This window comes from Leptonychotes weddellii, chromosome 9, assembly GCF_054177405.1.
Source record: "Leptonychotes weddellii isolate Sample4059 chromosome 9, ASM5417740v2, whole genome shotgun sequence".
Taxonomy (NCBI): Eukaryota; Metazoa; Chordata; class Mammalia; order Carnivora; family Phocidae; genus Leptonychotes; species Leptonychotes weddellii.
The window spans coordinates 9,093,513-9,119,260 of NC_138377.1; the positions used below are offsets into that span (position 1 = coordinate 9,093,513).

Here is a 25,748-nt window from a genome sequence, read left to right on the forward strand (position 1 = left end):
TACTCCATCTCCCATCTTACAATCGTTCCCCAGCCACCACATCCCCCCCCCAGCTATGGCTTCCTGTTCCTGCTCCCCTTTGCAACAAAACTGCACCACCGAGCTGTGCATTCTTGCTATTTCCATCTCCTCTCCCCACATTCTCTCTTAAATGGCCCCAATCAGGCTTCCTCCGCCATTCCCCCAAAACCGTCCCTGCGCTGGTCACGGTGACCGGCCTCCTCTTCTGTGTCCTTCCCTGACTTGGCCGCAGGACTCCACATGGCCTGGCCCCCCTCTGCCTTCACTGGCCTCCTCTCTCCTTGGTCTCTTCACATGGAGGCATCTCAGGGCTCAGGCCTGACCCTCTGCTCTGCTCTGTCTGTGCTCTCGCACTTGATGATCTCGGGCCCGGGTGCTGATAGCTACAGCTGAGCGCTTGCTTCTGAATTCAGAATCTAGATCCAGCTGCTTGCTCGCCGTCTCTCGTGGGGTGTGATGGGATTGCCAGACTTGGCTCCCCACCTGCACACCCAGCAAGCTTGCCCAGCCCCGGCCTTCCCCATTGTTGATGGCAGCTCCCTCCTTCCACTTGCTCAGAGTCACCTGCAACTCTTCTCTGACTCTCAGGCACACACATCCACACTTCCATGAACTTGACCTTCCAGACGTATCCTGAATCCACCCTTCTTCCCCCACCTCTGCTGCTGAGCCCCACCAGAGCCACCATGGGCTGTCTGTCTTGGGCTATTGGCAATGACCCCCCCAGCTTCCTATACTCCCCGACCCTGACACACACACACACACACACACACACACACACAGAGTCTACTCTAAACAGAGTGATTGAGCCAATGTGAAGTCAGACCGGACCACTCCCTCTCTAGACCCACCACGGCACCTCATTTCTCAGTGTAAAAGCCCAAAGCTTTCTCATCTCCCCTGTCTTTCCCCTGCCTGCTTCATCCCGGTCACACGGGTCTCCTAGCTGCTCCCCAGACACGCCACATCCCCGCTGGCCTCAGGGCCTTTGCTTTAGCTCTTCCTCCAGGCACCTGCGTGATGAACCCCCTTATCAGATCCCAGTCTTTGCTCACATGTTGCCCCTTGAAGCCACCATGGCTGCCCTCGTCCACACTGCAACCCACCCACTCTGCACCCCAGCACCCTCAGCCCCCCAAAGCTTCTCTGTTGAGGGGTGAAAAAAGGACATGGCACTGTCCACGAGGAAAAGAGCCTTCCTATTTCCATGCTTCTCCCTTAATAGAAAGGAGACAGTTCTGGAAGCTCCCAGCCGTCTTTCCCTCATGCGTCATTGGCCAGGTCTTCATGATGTGCCCACCTCTGAACGAATTAGGGGCAGAAGGATTGGACGAACCAGGCCTGGCTGAACACCACTGAAAACCCACCTCCTGGGCTGGACGCGCCTCCCCAAAGCCTGAGCCCTGCGGGGAGTGGGGGGACACAGAGGAACCTCTGGCCCCTGGAGGGGGGCGGAATTGGGAAGACTTATCACAGAGGGGGATTCTGTCCTGAACCCAAAGCCCGAGCCAGATTCCCATCGGCGGAGAAGGGTTGGAAACGCACGTGCTCACTGTTTTCATTGGGCGCAGCACCAAAGGAGACTTTTCTCTCTAGAAATGGGGGCTTATTTCAGAGATTTGCATAGAGTGCCAGGGTCTGATCTCGTATTTGTGGTTGTAAAGTCGGGCCACACGCCCTGGCCCCTTCGGGGTGGGAGATGAGGGAGCGGCCCCACCCCCAAGCGGCCCCACAGGGGAAGGCGGACGCCCCTGGCACTGACCTCCCCGTGGACACCCTGTGCCCATGAATGGATGGCAGTGGGCTGAGTCGGCCCCTTGTGTTCCGGAAACAATGGGCTCTGTGTGGGGGCGGGGGAGGAGGCTGCCCCACACCCCTCCTTCCGCAGTGGGGCTGGGGACACCAAGGCAGAAACAGGGAAAGGGCCATCAACTGTGAAGGAACTTCTGAGAACCTGTGTCCTTCTGGGTCCCAGGGGCAGGGCATAAGGCAGGGCTGAGATGGGGGGGGACACAAGTCTGCTCCTCCACTCCCCCCCTCCTCTGAGCCCCAGCCCCCCGTTCTTTGACCAAAGGGCCTATGAAACAGGTTCTGTCGCCGCACAAATGTTTTAGCAAAGCTCCTGGACCTCACCGTCCTCAGGAGCCCCGTGGACCAGCGGTGCTTGAGGTGAGCAGGCTGAGGCAGGGGCCAAGAGTGAATGGCTCGCAAACATTCTTCGGAGCTTCAGCAACCTGGGGCGCGCTCTTCCCAGACAGCCGGACGGTGTCCTCGGGACCCTTCCTGTGGGGGGGAGGACATGGTACAGAAAGGGACGCCCCACACCTTAAGGGCCAGCGGTGCCAGGAGGCATCCCTGGGAGCAGGGCTGTGAGACCCCGGGGGCGGTGCTTCACACACAACAGTGGCGCGAACCTGGCAACGTCACCAGGCCCAGGCCAGCTTCTGACCGGTTCCCCACAGGCAAGGCTGAATGGCTCCTCTGGTCGGGAAGCACCTTCATGGGCCTCAGCCCCTTGAAGGAAGCTGGGCGCCACGCAGGGGGCCCTCCACACGCCTGCGCTCCGTGGCTGTGACCCTCTGATGGGCCAGGAGCGGGGCTGCCAGGAGCAGGGAGCAGAGGGTGACCTGCCTGACGTCACACAGCTCCCTGGGGCACCGGACCACCAGCCCACAGGAATCCCGTGGGTCTGCTCAGGCTCCTTGATGCAGTTCACATGGGCACATTCACAGCTGCCCTGTCCACAGCTGCTCCTTTTCCAGACACTTCCACAAGATGTGGGAGCATCTTGACCTCTTTTTCATCTCTTTTCTAGCATTTGCCACTTGCGTAATTATACATTCCTTGGTGGATCTCCTGATACGCGTTGGTTTCCCCGCCTTGGGAGGGACCTCATCCGGCTTGCTCACTCCCTGGACTCTCGGCTCCATCTCCCCAACTTCACCCAGTTGGCTGGGCCCTACTGGCTTCTCCCTTCTGGGACCCCTCTTTGCAAACTCTCGGGCAGTAATCTGGGGCAGCCAGGGCTCCCCTCCTTTGTTTCTTGTTCTTCAGAGATCCCCGCCTTCTGTGGCCTTGAGGTCCGCTATTTTGAAAACCATCGTTGTATGTGTTTGGTATATTTTGTGGATGTTTCAGGTGTGGGGAGGACAGCAAATCTGGCCCTGTTACTGCATCTTAGCGGGAAGCAGAAGTCCCGAATCTAAGGGTTTTGTTTGTTTGTTTAAAGATTTATTTATTTACTTTAAAGAGAGAGGGTGAGCAGGAGGGGCAGAGGAAGAGAGAGTCTTAAGCAGACTCCGCGCTGAGTGGGGAGCCCGATTGGGGCTCCACCCCACGACCCTGAGATCATGACCTGAGGCGAAACCAAGAGTTGGACGCCCCACCGACTGAGCCACCTGGGGCCCCCCAAATAGAAGTTTAAATGATGCATTTCTTGACTGGGAAGAAAGCAGCTCCTTTGATAAAGCGAAACCGAGCCCGGGTGGTTCCACATCACGTTCTCTGGTTGTCACTTTTATCATCTTTACAGACGTCAGGAGAGTTTAATGAATACAGCAGACAGAGCCTTACTGAGTCCCAGGACAGAGGGTGTTGCGACCCCTGAGAGGTCAGGACAGCTCCTGCCTATCTTCGGTGTTTGCAGAATCTTGGCCCAGAGCAAGGGGGGGGGGCGGGGGGGGGAGTGCCAGAGGAGGCGGAGCTCCAGCAGCCTCCTGTCTGGGACTTCACACCCTGCTTGCCTCGGCCTTCCCCATCTGACCACCTGCCTCTCACAGGCGTTGCCTTAGCCCTTGATCCGTAGCACCGAACGGCCTCCTCCCCTCAGCCACAAATGACCTTCCCCTTGCACATTAGCAAATCTGCACGTCTGGTCTCTTGGAGCCCGCTGGCTCCTTGAGCAAGTCGACCAGATTCTGGCCAGCCCGGTAATGATCCGTGGGCAGCTGGTACCAGACCTGGGCACAGTTTCTATCGAATCCATCTTTGCACTCCCAACTCCTAGCGTGATGCCAGGGATGCAGGTGCTCAGCAAATGGCTGGTGGATGCAGGAACGAACGAACGAACGAACAAATGAATGAGCATCTTCATGTGATGTTACCTTCTCAAATATGCACCATCAGTCTGCTCACGTGCTAAGCTTATCATATCTGCAAAGGGGTACTGGCCACACCAATAGGAAGGAAGTTCAGGCAGGAGCAGACCTGGCCTGCAGCCCAAAGCTCAGTGTCCCAACCCTAGCCCCTGCAAAAGATGCTTCTTGATCCCGAGCGTCCCTGTTTGGCCTTTTTCTGAAATGATACTTCTTAGCCTTCCTCCAGCTCTGACAGCCCCTGATCCTTCCTCATGTAAAAAGAATGAATGGAGCTAGGATAAATAAGGATGGATTCTTTGAACACAAGAGCTGTTTTCTTGGCAAAATCCAAGATTTATGCCCTGGACTAGATTCACAAAATACCTCCCTCTTTTCCTATGCATTAGCTTCTTGCCTTGAGTAGCTTCCTCACAGGTGTGTGCTGAGCACTATACCGCTGAATAATATTGGGGGCCCGAAGCAGAAGGACCCTCTCAAGCCAGACTCCCTGCTTTCTGTACCAATTTTGTCTGAAAAAAGTGAGCAAGAAGGAAATCCCCACCTCATTACCGATGAATGTAAAGAACATCACAAGAGACGCTCTGAAATTGAGTGTCAAATTGCAGATGAGTTTTAGGAACAATCCTTCTGTTTCCAGTTGATGGGATTTCTCAACAAATGCCCTGGTGGCATTTTTGGAGGGACAATTCGACCTTGTAGGAATGTCCAGGTTATCGTTGTTTTCGGGAGCTCCTGGGCTCACTTACTGTGGCAACCAGAGACCGCCCCTTTCCCCATATTTCCAAGTGCCCTCTGGAGGGGGGCTGCCCCCAGCTGAGGATACACACTGGTGATGTGAGCCCCAGCCACCTGTGGGCCATTGGTGGGCAGGGGTGAGGGTCCCCTTGGGCTGCAGGCATGGCCCTTGGGACTTGGTCCAGAAATTTTACAGCCTGAGGTAGAATTGACAGAAACCAAAATTGCTTCCCTTTGCAGTGAAAACAAGGAGACAAGCCCTTTGGGGTTGGGACCCCATGTATCTGGTTGCATTTCACACTGTCCTACAGTGACCACTGTAGGGAAGATTGGGCCTGGATCTGTGCAGGGTCACTCCAGGAAGACTCGGCTAAGCCAGGGACGCCCCAAAATGAGGAACTGGGTCGGGGGAGGAAGCCAGGCTTCTCTGGGGGTGGGGGGAAGAGAGAGGTTTGTGTTTGATATTTCACCAAAAAAATACTGAAGACGTTCATCATGGGGAAAAAGAGAATCCTCTTTAATCTCCTTTCCCTTATTTTAGAGCTTATTCCTATTTTGAATTTCATATTCTATATCTTCTCAGTGTTGGGGTTTCTAAAGGCCTGATCTCGCCCTGGCTGAGAGCAGCCCCGTGGCTCGGTGACACCCTTGTCCCTGGCATCGCTCAGGGAGCATTTCCGAATCTGCTTGGTTGTGTGGTGATCTGAGCCCCACATCTGGGGACCTTGCATTTGTTAACGGGGCTTTAGCACCTGCTCCTTGCAAAGCCAATCATGACTTCCTGCGTCTCCCCGCCCAGCTGCAAAAATGCCACAATCCGGTAACAAGTCAGTAACCTATAACCCCTCTGCCCAGCTTGTTTCTCTTTCCTTGTTCCCAGCAGGCATATACAAGAGAAAAAGCACTTGGGAAAACAAGCATGGCAGTCCTTATAAAGTTACTCACACACACACACACCCTAGGACCCGGCGAGCCCACTCCCAGACGTTTAGCCAAGAAAAACACAAAAACATATCTATACCACGCACGCAAATGCTTCTAGCAACTTTATCCACAAAAGTCAAACCCTGGAAACAGCCTAGGAGTCCACAACAGGTGAACGGATAAACGAATTATGGCTTATTCATAGAATGGAATACCCCTCAGCAGTAAAAAAGAAGGAACTACCGAAATTTGCAGCAACGTGGATGAATCTCAAGAACATTTTGCTAAACGAAAGGAGCAAAAAAACAAAAACAAAAAACCACACAATGCATGATTACATTTGCGAACTTTCAAGAACAAGCAAATCTCATCAATGATTTTAAAAAGCAGAATAGTGGTGGCCTGCGGGGCAGGGATTGACTAGAAGGAGGCCCAGGGAAACTTTCTGGGGTGATGGAAATATTCTATGTCATGACAGCATTGTGGCTTAGGCAGGTGAACGTATTTGTCAAAGCCGATCAGACCACACACTTCCAGTGGGTAAGAGTCACCATATGGGATTTACACCTTGATGATTAGGACAACAACAACGTCCATAGTAAGAATGACGATGGAGATGAAGCCATCCACGGTGTCCTTGGGAAATCATTCCCTTATTCCCCATGTGCTGTGGAGTCCCTGAAGGTGTCTATTAGTCATTGGACTCAGAGCCCAGAGCCTAGTTTTGATTCCTTTACACAGAGTCACAGGTCTTGAAGACCTGCCCAAAGCTAGTAGTGTCTGTCTATCTGTCCATCCATCTGTCCCTCACTCCCTCACCAGCCCCCTCTCTCTTTCCTTCCCTCCCTTTTCTCCCTTCTTCTTTCTCTCTTTCCTTCCCCCCCCCTCCCATTTCTTTTGCAATTCAGGGCACTTCTTTCCAGTTGTGTCTGGACATTTCAGAGCCTCTGGGATGAGGCTGTGTGACATCTCTGCTTTTCTCGGGAGAGCGAACCAGCTTTGTTGTGAGCCTGATCTACCCCTGTGCTTCGTTATCAGCCCCACATAAGTGGTGCCAAGGGGGAGGACAAGCTCCCTCAGAGACTCCATGGATTGAGTAATGACCAAGGGGCCCCACGGCACCCAGGGTCAGTTGCTTTGTCGGTGACACGTTTCCAGATTTTGGCCACCCGTGCAAATTGAGGCGGCTGTTAGGTACTCACCGCATGGGCCAAATCCAAGAAGGGAGACAGCCTGCCTCTTAGAAGAAATCAACTTTCCACACTGACATTGATGGGCCTCCCTTTCTCTCCTTCCTCCCGCAGTGTGAGCCCTGTGAGCCCTGCTCCCCACCCCCACCCTCAGAGGAAGCGGATTTAATGCCTCAACGGAGAGAATGAGATGTTCTGTTATTTTTCATGGGAAATTAAACCTGACCCTGCTGTCAGTTAGCTCATGCCAAGGGAGGATGGATGGCCCCGGCCTCAGCGCTTAACCCCTGCTCGGAGCACGTGTCTGGCTGGGGGCCAGCCATGATGTCACCTGCCGCTGGGGTGGGGGTGGGGACGGCAGGACAGGGCAGAGAGCCTCCATCCTGGAGGGCGGAGGACTGGTGATGGTGAGGCCACCACCCTTGGCGTCATCCACAACAGTCCACCTCTGACGCGGCCGGCACCTGCTCATGCGGGGGAGACTCAGCCTGTCACTATGTCTTTCAGCCCCCAACTCTACCTCGTGCCCTGCTGAGGAAAGCTGGTGGTCGGGGCTGGTGATCATCATTGCGGTATGTTGTGCCTCCCTGGTGTTTCTCACTGTGCTTGTCATCATTTGCTACAAAGCCATCAAAAGGTGAGTGCTCCCGGGGCTCTGAGCCCGGAGGGGGCTCCGCCTGGGCTGGGGGCTGCTCCGCCCACCCCCATCATCTTTCTTTAAGCCATAAAAATTGTTAAGCATTTAGTAAGCAGAAAGAATGTATAGTGAATGCCCATATATATGTATACATGTATATATAGTGACCCCCCCACCTGGAAGTAACAGGCCCTGCCTTGCGGAGCTCACTCAAGGCGCCTAGGACCTAAGAGTATGGAAATAATCCTTGCAGGGTGGGGGATGGAGCCACTGTTGGTTTGGTGTAGGAACTGGGTTTTGGAGTCAGATCTAAGTTCAGATACCAGTTCAAACTGTGGGATCAGGAAGAAATCACTTTAACCTCTTTGACCCTCAGTTTCCCTACTTGTAAAATGGGGGGGAAGAATGACAGCCGTACACTGCCACGAGGCATGGTGAGATGCTTCTGTCAACAGTATGCACCACATGTATACTCCTCAGTGCCTGGCATACAGTAGGTGCTTGCAGAGTACTGCGTAGGGGTCCATTGTGCCAGCAGCTGCAGATAGAGGAGCAAGGGTGACACAGGGAGCCAGGCTTCTCTGGGGGGAAGACAGAGGTTGAGATGCCTCAGAGAAGAGTTTCAGTGAACAAGACTTCAGCTGGGTTCTGGAGGATGAACAGGGGTGCTCCAGGGGAGTCGTAAATGATCCAAACAGCAGACTCACTTTCACAAACACTCGCTGTCCTTTCTGTAACCACCAACTCACCCTGCCTTTCAAAAATGATCACCAGTCACCACCCGCCTCGTGGAGCTGGGGTCTGCAGCCGAGTGTGGCTGTCATTGGGGTGTGAGGTTTAAGCTGTGTCCGGGGCCCCTAAGTCCGGTAGAATAGGCCATGTGGTGGATGCCCCTCCCCCCACCCCGGAATTACAGCACAGCAGCTCCCCCCCTAGGTCCCCTGACCTCCAGGCTTCCCAGCCTCCAAAAAATGTTCCCCGTCTACCCCAGCTTCCCGGGACGTTGGGGGAAGAGAGAGTCAAAAGACAAACAAAAATGTTGCAAAACACCCAAGGGTGCTAGGCGTTGTTCATGTATTTCTAATAAAGGTTTTGAAAATTCCCGAAGGCCCAAAGTTAGGGGGTCTCTATTAAGAACAATTGGAACACCTAAACTGTTTCACTTTAGGCTTTCAATCCGTTGTTCTATGTGATTCCATTTGAATAATTCAAAAGCAGAAAGAGTAAAATATCAAGTCAAAGGTCTGACAACGAGTGCATGTTCAGGCACAGAGGGTGACAGGCCAGACTGAGCGGGAGCATCCTGGCAGGACACGAGGGGGACAGGGCCCAGGTACAGCAGCTCCCCGGGGATCGGCCAAACCCTGGGGATCTGCCTCTCGGCCAAGAGCCCCTTCTAGAAGCCCCCTGCCCTCATGCTATCAGATAATGTCCACAAACAATGACAAGTTGCAAGGGAGTAGCTGTAGCCCAGCATCTCTTCAACAAGTGTGGGGGGCGGCTCCTGGCCCCCCTAACATTCCTTCAGTTCATCTTCGTCACATCTTTTTCCAATCCACTGCATTTTACAGATAAGGAACCAGGTGCAAAGGGGTAAAGGGAACTGCCCAGAATGGCACAACCAGGGAGCAGTGGACTCCGAATTTGAACGTGACTCCAAAGCCCAGCCCTGACTGCGGCCGGTATCACTAGGATTGAGCAAAGAGCGGACCTCATTATTCCTGTCTGCCCTTCCTCAAGGGTGCCCGGGCACCTGGGGTGTGGCGGTGCTACTTTGAGGAAGGGAGGACAGATGGACAGAAAGGCTCCAAGGCTCCCAGACCCTGCAATTCAGGGGGAGGCCTGGCCCTGGAGACCAAAGTGGATACGTTGGGAGACCCCCCGGGGACACAGCCAATCTGATTCCAAGTGGCCTACTGTGTGCCTGGCTCTGTGGGGGCAGAGACAGGTAAGATCCGGGCCGTGCCCATGGGCTGCTCACCCGACCGAAGGGCGGTGGGGGGCAGATACGCGCATGACCATGACCGCATTACAAGGCAGGTGGCGATGAGGCTGTGGGAGGCTTGCTGGCAGCCTGTGGCGCTGCCCGGAGGAGTCATGGCTAACTCTGATCGGGATGATAGAGCATCTGAGCTGAGAGCCTGCTGCAGTGGGAGGAGGATTTTGAGAAGCAGAGCAGGGAGGCTTTCCAGACAAAGGCACCTGTATGAGCGAAAGCACCAGGACACCAGGAAGCTCCAGGACCGCGGGAGATGAGGCTGGAGGGAGCCGCGTGCCTGACGGGGAGGTGCTTGGCCCACCGGGCTGAGCAGCTTGCTGGGGCTCGGGAGGCACAGGGAGCTACGGGAGGTTTGCCAGGAAGAGCACGCAAGACCCACCAGTAGCACTGCCAGAGAGGGCCACTGTCCCCTCAAGGACGCCCCTCCCACTGTCCCCCTACCCCCCAAAGAGAGGCAGCATTCTCAGGTCACCTCTGCCTTCCCTCTCTGCTGCAAACTTCGGGAGAGACGTGCTGTCTGCTCCAACGTCAGGAGGGCACGAGGAGAACTAACTCACATTAATAGCTGACTGGCGGTGTGGCCAGCTGTGGCGTGCTGGGCTTTGTTCCAGCGGAGCTGGGGGTCGACCAGGAAGGCGTGTGGGGGTGCCCCCTCCCCTCCCCTCAGAGCAGCCTGAGGGGCCTCCTGTCTGCCCTCTGTCCCCTTCCACAGGCTCTGAGCTCTTGGTTCCTGGATCTGTCAGTGGCCTGGAAAGACACCAAGCTCAGGCCACATGGCTCAGTTGATCACTTCCAGGGGTGTGGGCGGGGCTCCTTTCCAGGGTATGGGCGGGGCTTTCCTCTCAATGATGTGGGCGGAGCTTCCTCCAGGGTGTGGACGGAGCTCCTTCCAGGAGTGTGGGCGGAGCTATCTTCCAGGGCTGTGGGCGGAGCTCCCTCCAGGAGTATGTGCTGGGTTCCTTCCAGGGGTGTGGGCGTGTCTCCCCTCCAGAGGTGTGGTTGGGGCTTCCTTCAGGAGTTTGGGCGGGTCCTGGGAGTAAATGGGGTTGATGAAGCACTCCAGGACCGTAGCCGTGGGGGGCGTAAGCGCCCCTAGGACCAGGACAAGGGGACGAAATGGTGCCACAGTAACTAGAGAACCTAGAGAGCCCGAGACTCAAGAGGGGCCGCTTAGCAGGAGCTGTGATTGGAACAGATGGAAATGAGCCCCAGAACAGGAAAGGTAGGGGAGATACACCCCAACCTCTCTCCACCCTCCCTCGTCTCCCGAGGGCGCCTCTCACTGGCCAAACCCAAGGAACAGGGATGCCCGGGACATGCAGTGGTAGGCGTCAGCCTCCCAAGGCACAGGGCAGGGAGAGGATGGAATGGATGCGTGGGGGCAGAAATAGAGACCAGCACAGTCCCTGCTCTGCAACAGCACCATGATCCGCATCCTCCTCTTCGAAAGGCCTGGGACATGGGAAGAAGACTCAGCCCTCTGCTCCTCCAGACCTCATCATCCAGAAAGGGCATCCCCGCCCACAAAGATAGTCAGTGACTGGAGGGGGCTCTCTTCAGGGTCAAGTAGAGGCAGAAATAGAGGCCAGCACTCCCAGAACTGGCCTGGAAGGAGGCCTGTGTGGGAGAGGCTTAACCCCTTGGGGGAGGGAGAAGGGGGCAGCCCGAGTTATAGCTGTGAGGGAGAGCAGATGGCCCCTACTGCTGCCCGGGCTGACCTCTGCTGGGGGCTGTAAGAGATAGCATCGAGCCAGCCAGCTATCTGTGTGCATTTCTCTCCAGAGTCAATGGAGGATTCCTTGCTCACGGCCAATTCTTTTTGGTTAATAATTCATTTGAAACATGCCTCTTCTCTCAGGAAACAAAAGCATTTCATGTCAATGTAAAACCATTAAAAGGAAAATTCAGTGATCAACCCAGGTCTTTTTTTAACTCTCACAGCCTGATGTCCTAGGGGAGGATTTCCAAGAGATCTTTGTGAATGGCCCCAACACAGCCTTGGGGAGCCAGATTGCTGGGAGGATGGTTCTAGAATCAGTTGGGGTAGCAAGGTGGTTCTGGAGACGCCAGCTTGGTTTGGCATCTGGGGTGCAGGCCGCAGGCTCCACAGGCCTCTGCAGGAATGGGAGGAGACAAGAGCAGGTGCAGAAGCAGCACCCCCCAGTGCCCTCACTGGGCATGACCTTGGTGGGAGGTGGGGTCGAATCAGCACTTCCTACTCACAGATGTAGTGAATCAAACTGCATCCTGTGAGTCAACAAATGCACCCAGAGTCCCAACTCTGAGCTGGGTGACATGGTGCTCGGGGATGGGGGTGCTCCAAGGCGGGGAGCCCAAGGAGGGGCACCTCCCCCAGACCCAGGGCCCTGAGAGGTTTCTTGGAAGGGGAATGGTGTTCATCAGACCAAGGGGCTCAGAAGGGGAGCTTCTCACAGCGGGACTAGCTCATGCAGTGGCCCTCAGGTCCCCTGCCAATGACCCCAAACTCTGCAGGGTCCCCAGCCATGGGAGCCCACACAGCTTACATTTCAGTGGCCTCCTCCTTGCTATGAGCTTGCTGTGAGCAGCTTCTTCTTTTTTTTTTTTTTTAAGATTTATTTATTTATTTGCAAGAGAGAGAGTGGGTGGGGGGGTGTGGAGCAGAGAGAGAGAGAGAGGGTCCTGAGCAGACTCCAAGCTGAGCTACCATCCTGGGTGCTTCGGGCACAGTCCCTGCCCTCGAGGAACACACCTCGTGGGGGTGTGGGGGGAGGAGACAGTGTTGATCAGACCACCCCCAGGAGAGGAGTATCTGGAGGGACTACCAAGCGGAAATAATGTAAAGCAGACACAAGGGAAGAAGCTATTGGTCCAGGACAGGGTGGGGACCTCAACCAAGCAATGATCGGTGTGAGTCACTGAGACAAAGTGCCAGGGCGCAGGTAGGAGGCCCAGGCCAGCGGGAGGAAGTTCACAGGCCCATGGACTCTCAGGAGTGAGGCCACCGTCCTAGGGGCGCATTTGCAACTTCTGTCAGCCCCCCTGTTCGTGCAGAGAACAGGTGACACCCATCCCCTCCAGGTCCCCCGCCTCGAGTCACCCCTGCACCCCAGGCGCCCAAAGAGCACCTTTCCTCCTCCTCCGGTCATCCGTGGCACGGGGCCTTCACCTTCTGCCATCGATTTGCCGTTAAGCCACTTGACGGCCGTCTCGTTCCGATTGACAAGGTATTGGTGGACAGACGATAAGAGGCTGCAGAGCGGTGTGGCCGATCCCGCAGACCGCTGATTGCGGGCGGTGAGCAAGCATGCTGCTCCCTGGGAGTGAGCTCTGGTGTGCGTGCACCCGAGGGTGCCCGAGCACACACGTTGTCGCTGGGCTCTGGTGCTCCTCGGCCTGGTCCACAAATTGCACCTACTGTGTGCTGCGGACTAGACTAGGTGCCAGGGATGTAGAGATTCACAAGACGAGCCCTCAGCCCCTCACTAGTGGTGTAAGTGGATTAAATACACACACACACACACACACACACATACATGCCTGGGGGCCTCCATCTGGTAGGTGTCTGCCTTCGGCTCAGGTCCTGATCCTGGGTCTTGGGATCAAGCCCTGCATCCCACTCCCGGCTGAGCGGGGAGTCTGCTTCTCCCCATCACTACCCCCTCCCCAACTCGTGCTCTCTCTCACTCTCTCTCTCTCTCAAATATATAATCTTTTTTTTTAAACTGTTATGCAAATAAATAAGGTGCTTTTAAAACCTGAGTGCTGTGAAGGAGGGGGAGAATCCGAGAGAGCTGGAGGAGAGACAGAGAAGAGGTTGGGCGAGGGGGTGCTCCCCGCACCCCAAGAGCCGGGAACGCTGTGCCTGCTTCCTGACACAGCTTTATGGTTAGAAAGAAACGTTAGGGCTTCGTACATCCACAACCACCTTTTTACATTTTTATCGAGGTAATACAGGCACATAGTTTAAAACGTCAACTTGCCACAAGCCTGGTAAGAAACACAGCAGCCCCCTAACTGCCCCCCCTCTCCCCACAGCCACATTCTTGAGAGACCACCGCTTCTGGGTGTCAGTGGTTCTGGTCTTTCTCTCCATGCTCTGAGCACTGTGTATATGGCTATGAGGATTTTCTTTCCATTTCATACATTATCTGTTGGCTTTCCAAGAAGCAAGGCTCAGCACCCTCCCAGGGCCCACAGACATACGGAACACTGCCTGGTCCCCATCACAGGGGCCTCCCGGGTGGGAGTCGTGATTAGAGTCTACCTTGGCACGACAGCTTGCTGTCTGCGGCTCAGTCACCTCGTGTGCGGCGATGTGCTTGCTGCCCTGGAGTCAGCGACACCTCCTCTCCGTGTGCACTGCTACCTCAGATGATCCATCCCGAGGTGCCGGGTTTGCCTGGAGGCTCTGTCCACTCCGGGGCAGACGGGCAGCCGGCAGCTCCCTGGGAACCTGCCACACTCAGCCCGCTCCCTCTCCCATCCTTGTCTCTCTCCAGCCTGACACCATGGTGTTGTTTCAAGATCTTCCCTAAATCACAGACCCCATAGCCAATCAGCCAGCGAAGTTCATTTTCTTTTTAGAATTGACATTCTCTTTGGAGCTTTGGGAGGGGGGTGGCCGAGAAAGGTGGGTTCTTGCTGACTGTGTGGCAAGTAGAGAAGACCTGGTGGCCTGGGGTGGAAGCGAGTTTCCTGTGGTGTCTGAGCCACAATGAGCCTCGTGGGTCATGGGAGGAAACTTGAGTCCAGGCTGGAGAAGAGAGCTGGCTCAGGTCACGGAGGTTTCCAGCCCTCCTCGTTGCTCCTCGAGCTCGCAGGGAGCTCCCTCTAGCCACACACTGCTCCTCCTCTCACAGCTCAGTCCTTCCTGCTCCTCACTCAGGCCCCAGCTCAGACACCACCTCCTCTGACCTGTGTCGCGGGCTGCTCTAGATCCTTCTTCACGGCCCCAGCCCTGGAGTTGGAGCTTTCCCTGATTTACGTTTCTGCTCTCTGCTCTAGGCAGGTTAATGTTGGTGTTTACACGTGCATGTGCCCCCACATGTGTGTGAGGGACTGTATGCACACGCACGTGCACACTTGCACGCACATCAGAGGGTGGGGGGAGCAGTCCTCTTATCTCCCTCATCTCCCTGGTGGCATCTGGCGCGTAGTCACTATTCCGTGATTTTCTGTGGCTTGAATGGAGGCTTGTTTACATAGACTTGCCAGATTCTACCTTTTATTTAATTAATTAATTAATTTATTTATTTATTTTAGAAAGAGCCAGAGAGAGTGCGAGCTGGGGGAGGGGCAGGAGGAGAGAGAATCTTAAGCAGACTCCCCGCTGAGCACGGAGGCCCACATGGGGGCTCGATCTCCCGACCCTGAGATCATGATCTGAGCGGAAATCAGGAGTTGGATGCTTAACTGCCTGAGCCACCCAGGTGCCCTCAGATTCTACCTTTTAAATTAGCAAACTCTATTGAGAATTTCAGTGAACTCAGTTTTTTTCTCTCCCTCTGGGTAAGTGAAGTAGAATCTGCTTTTCTTTTTTTTTTTTTTAAAGATTTTATTTATTTGAGAGAGAGAATGAGATAGAGAGAGCATGAGAGGGGGGAGGGTCAGAGGGAGAAGCAGACTCCCTGCTGAGCAGGGAGCCCGATGCGGGATTCGATCCTGGGACTCCAGGATCATGACCTGAGCCAAAGGCAGTCGCTTAACCAACTGAGCCACCCAGGCATCCTCTTTTTTTTTTTTTTAAAGATTTTATTTATTTATTTATTTGAGAGAGAGAGAATGAGAGAGAGAGAGCATGAGAGGGGGGGAGGGTCAGAGGGAGAAGCAGACCCCCTGCTGAGCAGGGAGCCCGATGCGGGACTCGATCCAGGGACTCCAGAATCACGACCTGAGCCGAAGGCAGTCGCTCAACCAACTAAGCCACCCAGGCGTCCCTGAAGTAGAATATGCTTTTCGAGGAGATAACATGCGCCCGGTTTTAAATGCCTGGCCCCTCCCCTTCACAAGTTTGGGCTTCCAGCTCGGCTCCCCTCCCTCCAAGCCCCAGTGTCTTCCGCCTTCATGCTGTCCTCCAGCTGGTGTGTGTGTGCAGTGACTCAGTGGCTCCCTCCCCATGCCCCGGGTGACCCGGCCTCCCTCCAGCTTGGGCATGACACACTGAGGCAGGCCCCCTCCATCTGCTGCTTCCTCCCCAGCCCCGCCGCACACACCACCGGCCCAGCCCTCTCCCCCCGGCCCCTGCCGGCCTGCACAGTCAGGACCAGAGCTGGGCAGGAGGAAGACAAGACTGGGGCGGGGGGAGAGGGACTGGGGACAGGAGTGGAACCTTTTCATCCAGCCTCATCTCACATGAACTTCTGGGAGCGAGACATTCATCTTGAAGGCCCCTCGGATCCCTGGGGTTCTGAGATTGGAGCTGTCTCTGTGCCAAAACCTCTTGGGCCAGGCGGGGCCTGATGCAGTGATTGGACACTTGAGACCCAACCGTTCCCATCTGTCACTTCTCCCTGCTGCCCCTATTAAGTTCCTGTAACAGCACCACCCCCAGGCGCCAAATCCAGCCTCTCTGGCTGGCAGTCCAGACCACCACGTCTGACTGTGCCATGAGTCGAGTCAAAGCTAGTGTGCTCCGAGGAGGGACCACCTCTGGCCGAGCGCTGAGCACGGATACATGGCTGTGGCCGCTCCGAGACCATCTTACTTCCCTGGGGACTTCGGCTGGATTCAGGGACTGGAGTCTTGTGCTTTGTTGCAGGACCAAGACTCAGTCTTCCAACTCCGGGGCTGGTGGTCTTTCTTCCGGGGCTCACAGCCGCCCTCCAGGCAGCCCAGGGCTTGCTTTTCCCCAGTGGTGGGGTCAACACACAGGCTTCTCTTGAGTCCCACAGGCCACAGTATCTCTCATCTTTATCACCTGCACAGTCCTCCCTCCGAGGGCAAGAGATGTAGCCCAGAAGAGGCAAGGGCACTGTGTGTCCCCATCTGCCTTGGGCCGAGATGCTCGCTTGGGCTCATTTATGCCCCCTCGCCCTGCCCCCAACCGGGGACCCACCTGCTGTGGCTGGAGATGGAATCCTGTCCTGGTGGTGGGAGGCAGGCTGCAGGGGGAGCAGCTTCGTGCAGTGAGGCGCATGGTGCTGCAGGCCAGTCGTGGCCAGAAAGGCAGGCAGATGGTGGGCACGCTCGGCGCCAGTGGATGGGAGAACCAGACGGGTCCCTGCTTCTCGGGGCCCTTCTGTCACCAGGAAGCTCCATCCCTCCCTGAATTCATCTCTGTAGACATGCTGGGTGGAAGTCGTGGGGCGGGATGAGGGGTAAGACAGAAGTCCCTGATTTAGGGAGCCCTCGGAGTGAGGTCCAAATGCCCGGCCCTGCTGACTGGGTCCCAGGGGCGAGCGCCAGCCCGCGAGCCTCCCGACGCCCGCCTTCAGCTTGCTCAGCCGGAGGTGGCTGGGCAAGGAAGCCCTAGGGAGGTGGTCCAACCGGGGGCTCAGTCGGAGGGTGAGGATGCTCCTCAGCTGCATCCCTGACTCACCTTCACGCAGGTGAGGGGAGGAGGTGTGCTGGGTTAGAAATGAGGCTGTGCTTCTTCAGCAAATACCCTGGATATTTGGCTCGCAAAAAGGCTTTTCCTGGCTTCTTGACCCAGGTTTGGAGAAGCCTGCAGGCGACCAAGGCATCTCGTCGTGGAAGGGGGTGTGTATGTGTGAGGGGTGTGCATGGGTGTGAGTGTATGCGCGCTCTGGTGTGTGTAGGTATGTGTGTAGTTATGGGTGGGTGTGTGTATAGAGGTGGGGTGTGTTTCGGGGGTGGGTGCAGGGGAGGATGGATGCTTTCGGAAGAGGGAGTCTGAGACTCAAAACCTCACGGAAACCAGACCCTTCCGTGGGGGGCCTGAGACATGGAGCGAGCTGGCAGCCCTCCCTTGCCAGGCTCCTCAGAGCTGTCTTTGTCCCCAGCTCCCCTGGCAGAGCTGCAGGTTGAGGGTGGGGAGGCGGCTCCCGTGGAGGCCGTGGCTGGTGGCCTGAGCCCCGCCAAGCCATCAGCGCAGCGCTCCATGGAAAGACCGCGCAGTACCTGCTGCTGGCCGGGCAAGGTGGAAGGGGTCCAGGGTGGGGGACCCACCTCCGGCACGCAGGAATCCTGGACACGGCCGAGGAAAAGCTCACTCCCCTTTCTCTTGGTTTTAGGAACCATGCCTTGTAGGGCGTCGTCTGTGGCCATCCCTTCCTGCACCAGGGTGCAGATGCCTTTCTTTGGTTTAGTGGGGCCCGCCCCGGCTGGCTCACGGCACTGCGGAGCCAGGCTGGGTCCCAGCAAGCCTCTCCGGCATTTCCGGAGCCCCACGGGGCATGCATTAGGTAGGAAGTCTGTGCAGACTGGAGAGCGCTGGCCGCCGCCTGCCCACAGGACAGCTCCCCGCTGACTCCTTTCCAGTGGCAGTACCGAGAGCTAACAAACACTTATGGAGCACTTACTGTATGCCAGATGCTCATCTAAGTGCTTAACCCACATTAATGTATTTCCCAAAAAGCCTATGAAATGGACACCATTATTGTGCCCATTTTATAGACCAGGAAACTGAGGCAGAGAGGGGTTAAGTGGCTTGCCCAAGATCACACAGCTGGAAGTGGTGGGGCCTGGGTTTACTGAGCCGTGACATCCCAGCGCTTGGGCAGCATCACCGTGAAGTGCCCTGCTAGAGGAAGGACAGCGGGGAGGGGTGAGGCAGAGCCATCTCCCGCTGTAGCTAAAACCCCAGACTCCACTGGGCTTCTGTGAACCCCAGAAGGGCTTTGGGAGTGGGCTGGGGCTACGGCCCGGAGAGTAGAGTGATTGAGGGCTCAGCTCTGGTGAAGGAGGGGAGCAGACCAGGTCCATTTCTCAGGAGAACCCTTGGGACAGCGACCCCCAGCTCCCCCTGCCATGCACAGACTCTTGGAGTGCTCCTGGTGGCGGGGGGGGGGCACTGCGCCAGCCGCAAGTACCACTTTGCTGGGTGGAACCCCTGCCCAGACCCGCTTTGTCCTTTCCTGCCTGGGAAGCTGGCTGGGGCCATCAAGAAGGCCCTGGGGCTGTCTCCTTGCCTTGTCCTCAGCGTCCCTCCAGCCAGGCTTGCTTCCTGCTGGGCCCTCTGTGCCAACATTTCCCTCCAAGCCTCCAGGGAATGCAAAAGGGTCCCCTAGCACAGCCTGGCTTTAGAAATTTCACCTCTTCTCCTGGCAGAAGAAATCCTGCTGATTTCCTACTCTGTGCCCTCCATGCTAGCCCATTTCCATGGGAGTTCCAGACCCCTTTCTTCATCTCTCCATTATCCACTCTGGAAGGCCCTTCAGCCTAATCTCCCCTGACCCGGACTTGGCTCCGGTTGACTTTTCAGACCTAGCCCAAGACTGAGCATTTACTAGGGAGAAAAGCAGTGTGGGTTTGGGCTCAGAGATTTTTGTCTGTTCCTATTTTCCGGAATCCTGATTCTGATGTCCATCCTCCCCCTTGTAGATTGATGACAAATGTAGGAAATGCACCACCCCACCCAATTTCCCGGGCCATGCAAACTCAGAGTCAGGAATGAAGCCCACCCAGCAAAGTCAGAGCTGCTCGAAGCCCCTGTAAAGGGGTGGGTGGCCCAGGAGAGAAAGGAAGGAGACCAAGGAGGAAAGGCCCAGCGACGGAGGCTGGCTCAGAGGCTGTCATTTCCACAAGCCCATCACAAACAAGGCAACTGTCTGACCCCTACAAACCTGGGGGTTCTGGAAAGTGTCCCTGAGTGTCTCCATAAATGGAGTTCTTGGGATGTGCTGGGTTCAAGCAAAATGAGACGGGCCTCTTGGAGATGGGACTCTTGAGAACTTTTGGAACTCTCCAGGAGGAGGGTGGAGGAAGGCCTTCCCAAGCTGATGGGAACCCCTTGTGTTGGGGTACAATGCCTGCTGGGAATGCTGACTTAATGGAAAGATGTCTGGACGAGGATATGGTAGGAGCAGGTGGCCCCCAACCAGCCGGGGGTCCTTGGGCAAGTGACAGCTCTCCCTAAGCCTCAGTTTCCCCATGAAATGAATCTCTTAACCCCGGGCCTAGCTTCTTCAGGGTACCATTGTGAGAGGGTACAAGAAAATCTGTAACCAAGAGTGCTTTGCACAAAGTGTGATGGGCCCCAGGAGGAAGGGCTGGTTTGCATCTCATGTTTCTAGAAGCCACTGTGGCTGAGCCTGACACCCGGAGGGAGTGCACTTGGGTTTCTCTGTGTTTTGTGAGCTAATTCTGCTGCAAGGAAAAAGGGAACAGTTAATAGATGTGATCTCAGGGTGTTGCCTCTGAGCAGGCCTGATAATCCCACCCATGAAACTACTGATAACCACCCTGCAGACCCCGCCTCCCCCAAACTAATTCACCTAAGACTTTGTCCCATAGGCACCCACTGGTCACCAGGTACCAGTCCTCCTCAGCCTGGGTTTGGGAAGGCTCTGGGGACATTTGAGAAGGCAGGAGCAACCAATCACCAGGCTTTCAAAGACGGCCTTGGACATTCAGTTTAGACAACGCACAACAAAGGCCAGTTTAGGCTCAGCCCCAGCATTAGTGGGGACAGAGGAGGTGACTGAGTGACGACCCCATGGGCCTCAGCTTCACACAAGAGGCAGCAGTATTGCAATATGGGATTGGGCACCACAGCCTGTAAGTGGCCGAGATCGGGAGGCTGTAGCCAGCCAGCAGGCCTAGCGCTGGGGGCCGGAGCCCTCCTGAACCAGTCAGGAGAGGAGGTGGGATTGGAGCCAGGCCAGCAAGAGGACTGCAGATCCAGAAGCCCTGCACGTGAGCAAGAGCCTTCTCAAAGCCTCCCTCCCGGCCTTCCTGAGCCGTGTATGGATAGCAGAAATGGCTCTTGGGGTTAAACAGCCTCTGAATGAACTTCAAGTGGCCCAACGGGAAGTGTTTGAGAACCACAAGTGGGCACTCAATTTAGTGTGGACGTTCACTCCTGCCACTTCTGCCACCATCAGCCGCACCACCATGACCAACCGTATCCACCCCCATCAACACCACCATGACCACCCCCCCCCACCATCACCTCCACCCCCCGCACCACCAACTCCGCCCCATTACGGTTCCCGCCACCTCAAGCCCCATCACCACCACCAGCATCACCTTCACTGCCATCCTCTTCATCACATTTTCCACTTACCTCTGACCACACAGAGGCAAGGCTGCAAAATCCAAGCTCTGGCACCTCTCCTCTTTCACTCTGCACCCCCAAATAGTCATCTTCACATCTGCTCGCTCACAATCAGTGAGATCGATCAAAGCCCGACCCTGTGTCCTACTAGGCTGGCCATACATTCTCCTTTCTCGTTTGTCCGGAACAGTCCCGATTCATGCCTGTGGTCCCTGCTTCATTATTAAAAGCTCCCCTGTTTCACTCTCAACTGTGCCCTGGTGTGCATGACACATGATGCAGTCACCTTCGTTGAGACCGCCTCCAGCTTCTGAGGTGGTCTCACCTCAGACCAGCAGCCCAAGGATGCTAACCCAAAACAGAGCCTGGTGGGCTCCCTGAAAGGACATGATACCCCACCCCAGTCCGTGGTCATTAACGGCTGTCCCTGCCTCCCCACCCAGGAAACCACTGAGAAAAGAGGAGAATGGCACCAGTGTTGCTGAGTATCCCATGACCTCCTCACAGAGCAACAAAGGGGTGGATGTGAACAGCGCCGTGGTGTGAGTCTGCAGAGCCCGGACCCGCTGGCCAGAGGGGTACATTGGTGGCATTAGTGGACCCGGGAAAGCAGGTGGACCCGAGCTGACACTGGGCTTGTCCAGGACTTCCGAAGGAGACACCAGCCTCCTCCCAGCCTTGCGCCCGGTCAGCTCGCGGGCAGGGCGGCGCAGACACCGGGCTGAGCCGGGCTCCCCTGCACGCAGCTCGCAGGGCCGGCGCCGCCACCCCGGGCTCCGCATGTCTCCTCCCTGTCTTGTGTTTGATGTCCCGTCTTCCAGCCGCGCTCTGACAGAAGCAGGGAGTCTGTCTGTCCGCTGGGCTGGGGAGGCATCCCGCTTTAGCCGAGAGAAAGTTGATCCAGGGGCCACTCCCCTGCCAGAAAACCTCTCCTCCTCCCCAGCAAGCCTGACGCTTCTCCATTCACCATGCGTCCCAACAGAAGCCATCAGCGCAGCCACGAGACGTCCCCTTCCAAAGGTGCTTCCCACACATCTGTCTGTCACCGCATCTGCGACTGTCCTCGGTCTTCAGGGCCTGCCTCCTCCCTCCCCTTCCCACCCACATCCGGGTCCCCTGGCTCTAGACCCCCGACCCCGTGCCCCGGAGGGCTGTGCGCCCGGCCTGTGGAGTCCCCTCCCGATAGCAGACAGAGGGGCTCTTTTAGTGTGTGACCTTCCAGGGGCAAAACAACTCACTGAACACCAGGCCAAGGAGCCAGGGAGGACGGAGGCCCCTCTGCCTGTCCTCAGACTCATTCCCACAGCTGATCCTCATAGCGACTGACGCCACCGTGTGAGCCAGGCCCTGCCTTCATCCGGCGGAGGCCACCACTTGTGCCAAGCCCTCTGTGGGCGCTCCGGGCTAGGCTGCCCCAGCCTGGCGCTGGCTCTCCCTGACCACCTCCAGAGGCCCTAACCAGGTACTCAGACTCTCTCCTGAGAGCCTCCGGCCTCCCCTCACCCACAAAGAGGTGGTGTTCTCCCAGTGCTCCCCTTTGAATGTCTCTTCCCCAGGTCTTGTGTTCTAAACGTGCTGAAACCTCCGGAGGGGTTGGTAGATGAAGGGAAGGAATGAGAAGACCCTCCAGGCCTGGTTATCCCGTCCACCGGCCTGTTTCCCAGGGGGCCACCGGCCCTGTGGGCACATGACTAGCCCCGTGGCGACAGCGGCCTGTGGTTTGGTCTCCCCTGGCGGATTGGGAGAACACTCCTGACCTCGTGGTTCTACTCTCTCCGTGTAGGGACTTGGCTAGGTGGATCCTGTCCACCTCACAGACCACCAAGTGTAGCTCTCTGGAGGGGATTTGGGCCACGGTGAGACTTTCCCATCCAGGTAAGCCTGATAGAAAACAAGTCCCCTTTCAGGCTGAACCTTGGAAATCCATTGTCCCGGAGCCCTTGTGCCGTCAGCGGTCTGTGGTCCGTTGTGTTTCGGAGGGCAGAGGGGAGAAGGTGAGTTTGCTGAGACCCTAACCCGGATCCCACCCCCAGGTCAGCAGGAACAGGCTGAGGACAGGCCCAGGCCCAGACCCTCTGAGAAAGGCTTCTTTCTTCCTTTCAGTTTTCCTTCGGCGTGAGGACCTGTTTTGGGTTTGGATTTGGATTTTGCTTTCCCTGCCTACGTTAGCATGGGACACCACCACGAGTGGCCGTGGTCAGTCCCCCCAGCTGGCGGGCGCCCATGCCTTCCACGCCCCCCCAGGGATGCAGAGCCCGTGGCAAGAGGCCAGAGGGTGTGGGTCTGCAGCGAGACGCTTTCCCTCACGGCCTATAGCCTCCTGCCAAGTCCCCTGCCTGTGCCCTGAGCAGATACCCTGGCAGGACCCCCACTCTCAGCACATGCCACTCTGGGAAGGCCCCTTCAGCCAGAGGGGAGAATCCTGGCTAAGGGGTACTGGAGGGGTGGGCAGCCAGCCCGGAGAGGCACCCAGGGAGGCAGGGCACAGGCCCGCTTTGCACAATCCCACCTTCCCTGACCCTGGCTCCAACCTGGGAGGTTTTACAACTAGCTAAATCCTTCAGCCCCTGGCGAGGCTCCCTGTGAGGAACTCTGATGACCACCCACCGTGCTCTGGGGCCAGTGTCCCCTTCCCTGGGGACACAGCCGGGGCTCTGGGAAAAGCTAACATTTGTGCTAAATTCCCCCAAATCGTGTTTATAAAGTCTTATCGCTCAGTTAGTGAAAACCAAGAGAAGAACCCAGTTCTTAAAAAAGAATCTACGTGAGAAGTCAACCCACCAAACCTAGAACTGGCCATTTGGAAACTCCCACATGTGGCAACGAGGGAACCTCACCGGAGTTTTGGCTTAAGTGACAAGAAAAAAGAAAGAAAAAAAAAAAAAAACCACTCGGCCTGGTATTTGAGCTCAGAACGTTTATTTCAGGAGTGTATCTGCAGTCCCTCAACCCAGATCAATCCTCAGACTAGCCCAAACGTTGAGGTCGAGAACGAAATGCACATTTCTTCTCCGCCTTTCCTCAAATAGATATTTTTTAACTGTCTCCTAGTTGAGCCCAACTTAGAATGGCCTATAGGATCTCCCAGAGTTTTTAGGTGTTCCTTAGAAGCTTCTAAAGCAAGTTTTGGAAGAAAGACTAATAGCTGTAAAAATATAGACATATATATTATATATAGTTATATATATATATTTAAAGAGATATCTATATCTATATAAGATCACTGTACTCTCCAAATCTGTACAAAGTCTGATTTCAACAGCCCAGGTCGTGCGCGCTGTCTAATGCATGAATGTCAACACTGAGATCTGCCTTCCTGACGGTGTGCCAGGGGCACACACGAAGAGGGCTCTTGTCTCTAGGAGTTCTGTCTCCGTGGACCAACGTGCGGTCTGGGCCATCTTGTCCACCAGTGAGACACTACTGTGGATTTTGTGCGGAGAACACCCAGGGGGCAGGACGGGCAGCGTTGGGGGGGTAGGGGAGGCAGGCTGGATGCTACTTACAAGGAAGAAAGTACCATGCCTTTTTAATTTTCAATAAAAATATCCTTATAAAGAGGACTGTCCATTGTCTTCCATGGGGGGGGCGGGGCGTGGGAAGGAGCTGGCTGAGTGTGGGGCTGTGTCCGTTCCTTGAGGCTCTGCTACAAACCCAGGGCTGGGCTCGGTAACGGTGACTTGCTTGCCTTATTTCCATATGGTTTTATCAGAATACCCCAAGGCCGGCATTGATGGGGACTCCACGGTACCCATCCTGTCCCTCCTCCCCCCACCCAGCCACCTTGACCCTTGACTCAGTTGAGAAGAGGGTGACCAACTGTCCCAATTTGCCCGGGGTGCCAGGCAGATGGGACAGGCCAGTTACGCTAACTTGCCAAGTGCTCATGGGAATCGGGGGGCCAGCAGCGGTGGGCCACGCTGGAGGGGAGATGGGTCAGGCCTGTGGCCTCCTACCGGGTCCTTCCCCATGTCCAGACTTCAGCCCCCGCCCCCAGAGTTGGTCGGCAGCACCCCCTCACCCGACCAGCGGCTCGGAGCACCGTGGTCAGCCTGCCCTGCACCTCCAAGCAGAGGGAGCCCAAGGGCCCAGAGCGCAGGCCGGCCCCAGGCTCCCCTGCTCCCCTGACGGAGTGGAGTGTGAGCTGCCTGTGGGGCCTCCAGGCCCCTTTTCCAGCTGCGCCAAAAGCAACCCTTCTTCCCAGCGCCTCTAGAGAAGAGAGGCTCCTGTCCGATGGGCCCGAAGCCACGAGAGAGCATTGCCCCTGCAACGCTGCGTTCCCCATGGAGGGGTGAGGAGACAGGCTGGAGGTGGAGTGTGACAGCCAAGGGCACACAGACCTCGGGGGGTGGGGCCTGGAGTTTGAGCCCAGACAGGCGTCTTGAGCCATCAGCCACTGAGGCAGACCCCAACCCAGACCATTCCCCTTGGTTGGGGTGGTGCTGGGCCCCGCCCCCCTCCCCTGGGTTCCCCAGGCTTCACTCAGTGGCAGCAACTTGGGGGGCCCGGTGTGCCCAGAGCTGGTGTCTCCCCACCCCAGCCCACAGCCCGGGGTGGGGGCGGCAGTCAGCTCCGGGCACGGCTCTGGGGGCAGGGCCAGCGGTGCCCAGCCCCCAGCCTGGGATTCCCTGAGCTGCCCGTTTGCCAAAACTTGACACGGGTCTTGGCACACAGCGGGTGGCGGCCACCACGGCTCCTGTCGTCACTGCTGTCATCAGAAAAGGCTGCCGTCGGGCCCTAGAGAACTCTTCTGCCCACCGGCCACCCACCTAGGTCCCCTCCGGGAGGCCGGTGAGGGTTCGGAGGGACCCCTCGGGCCCTGCACACACGGCTGGGCCCTCTAGGCACAGCAGCAAGCCCGAGGCTCCGGGGCACGAGGCGAGGAGCCACAGGCCAGCCTGCGAGGGGGCGGAGGGGAAGGGGGCGCGGGGGCAGGCCTTGGGGAGCTGACGGGGCAGGGCAGCAGCACCGACCCCTGCTGGGGGCC

The 25,748-nt window shown here is 56.6% G+C and overlaps 1 protein-coding gene across 2 annotated transcripts in view; it reads left to right on the top strand.

Annotated features, from left to right (window-relative positions):
• Positions 1–24,322, top strand: part of LOC115937204 (proline-rich membrane anchor 1) — a 58,899-nt gene extending 34,577 nt beyond the window's left edge. Inside the window, exons 4-6 of one of the 2 annotated variants that reach the window (XR_014148309.1) lie at positions 7,475–7,604; positions 17,778–17,948; positions 21,205–21,283. Coding sequence is in view for 1 of the 2 variants with exons in the window: in XM_081830008.1 (XP_081686134.1) it covers positions 7,475–7,604; positions 21,205–21,307 (233 nt within the window). In the remaining variant the exon portion in view is untranslated. Of the gene's footprint in view, positions 1–7,474; positions 7,605–17,777; positions 17,949–21,204 lie in introns of both variants that reach the window. The other variant, XM_081830008.1, reaches the window with a different exon arrangement.
• The last annotated feature ends 1,426 nt before the right edge of the window (positions 24,323–25,748 follow it).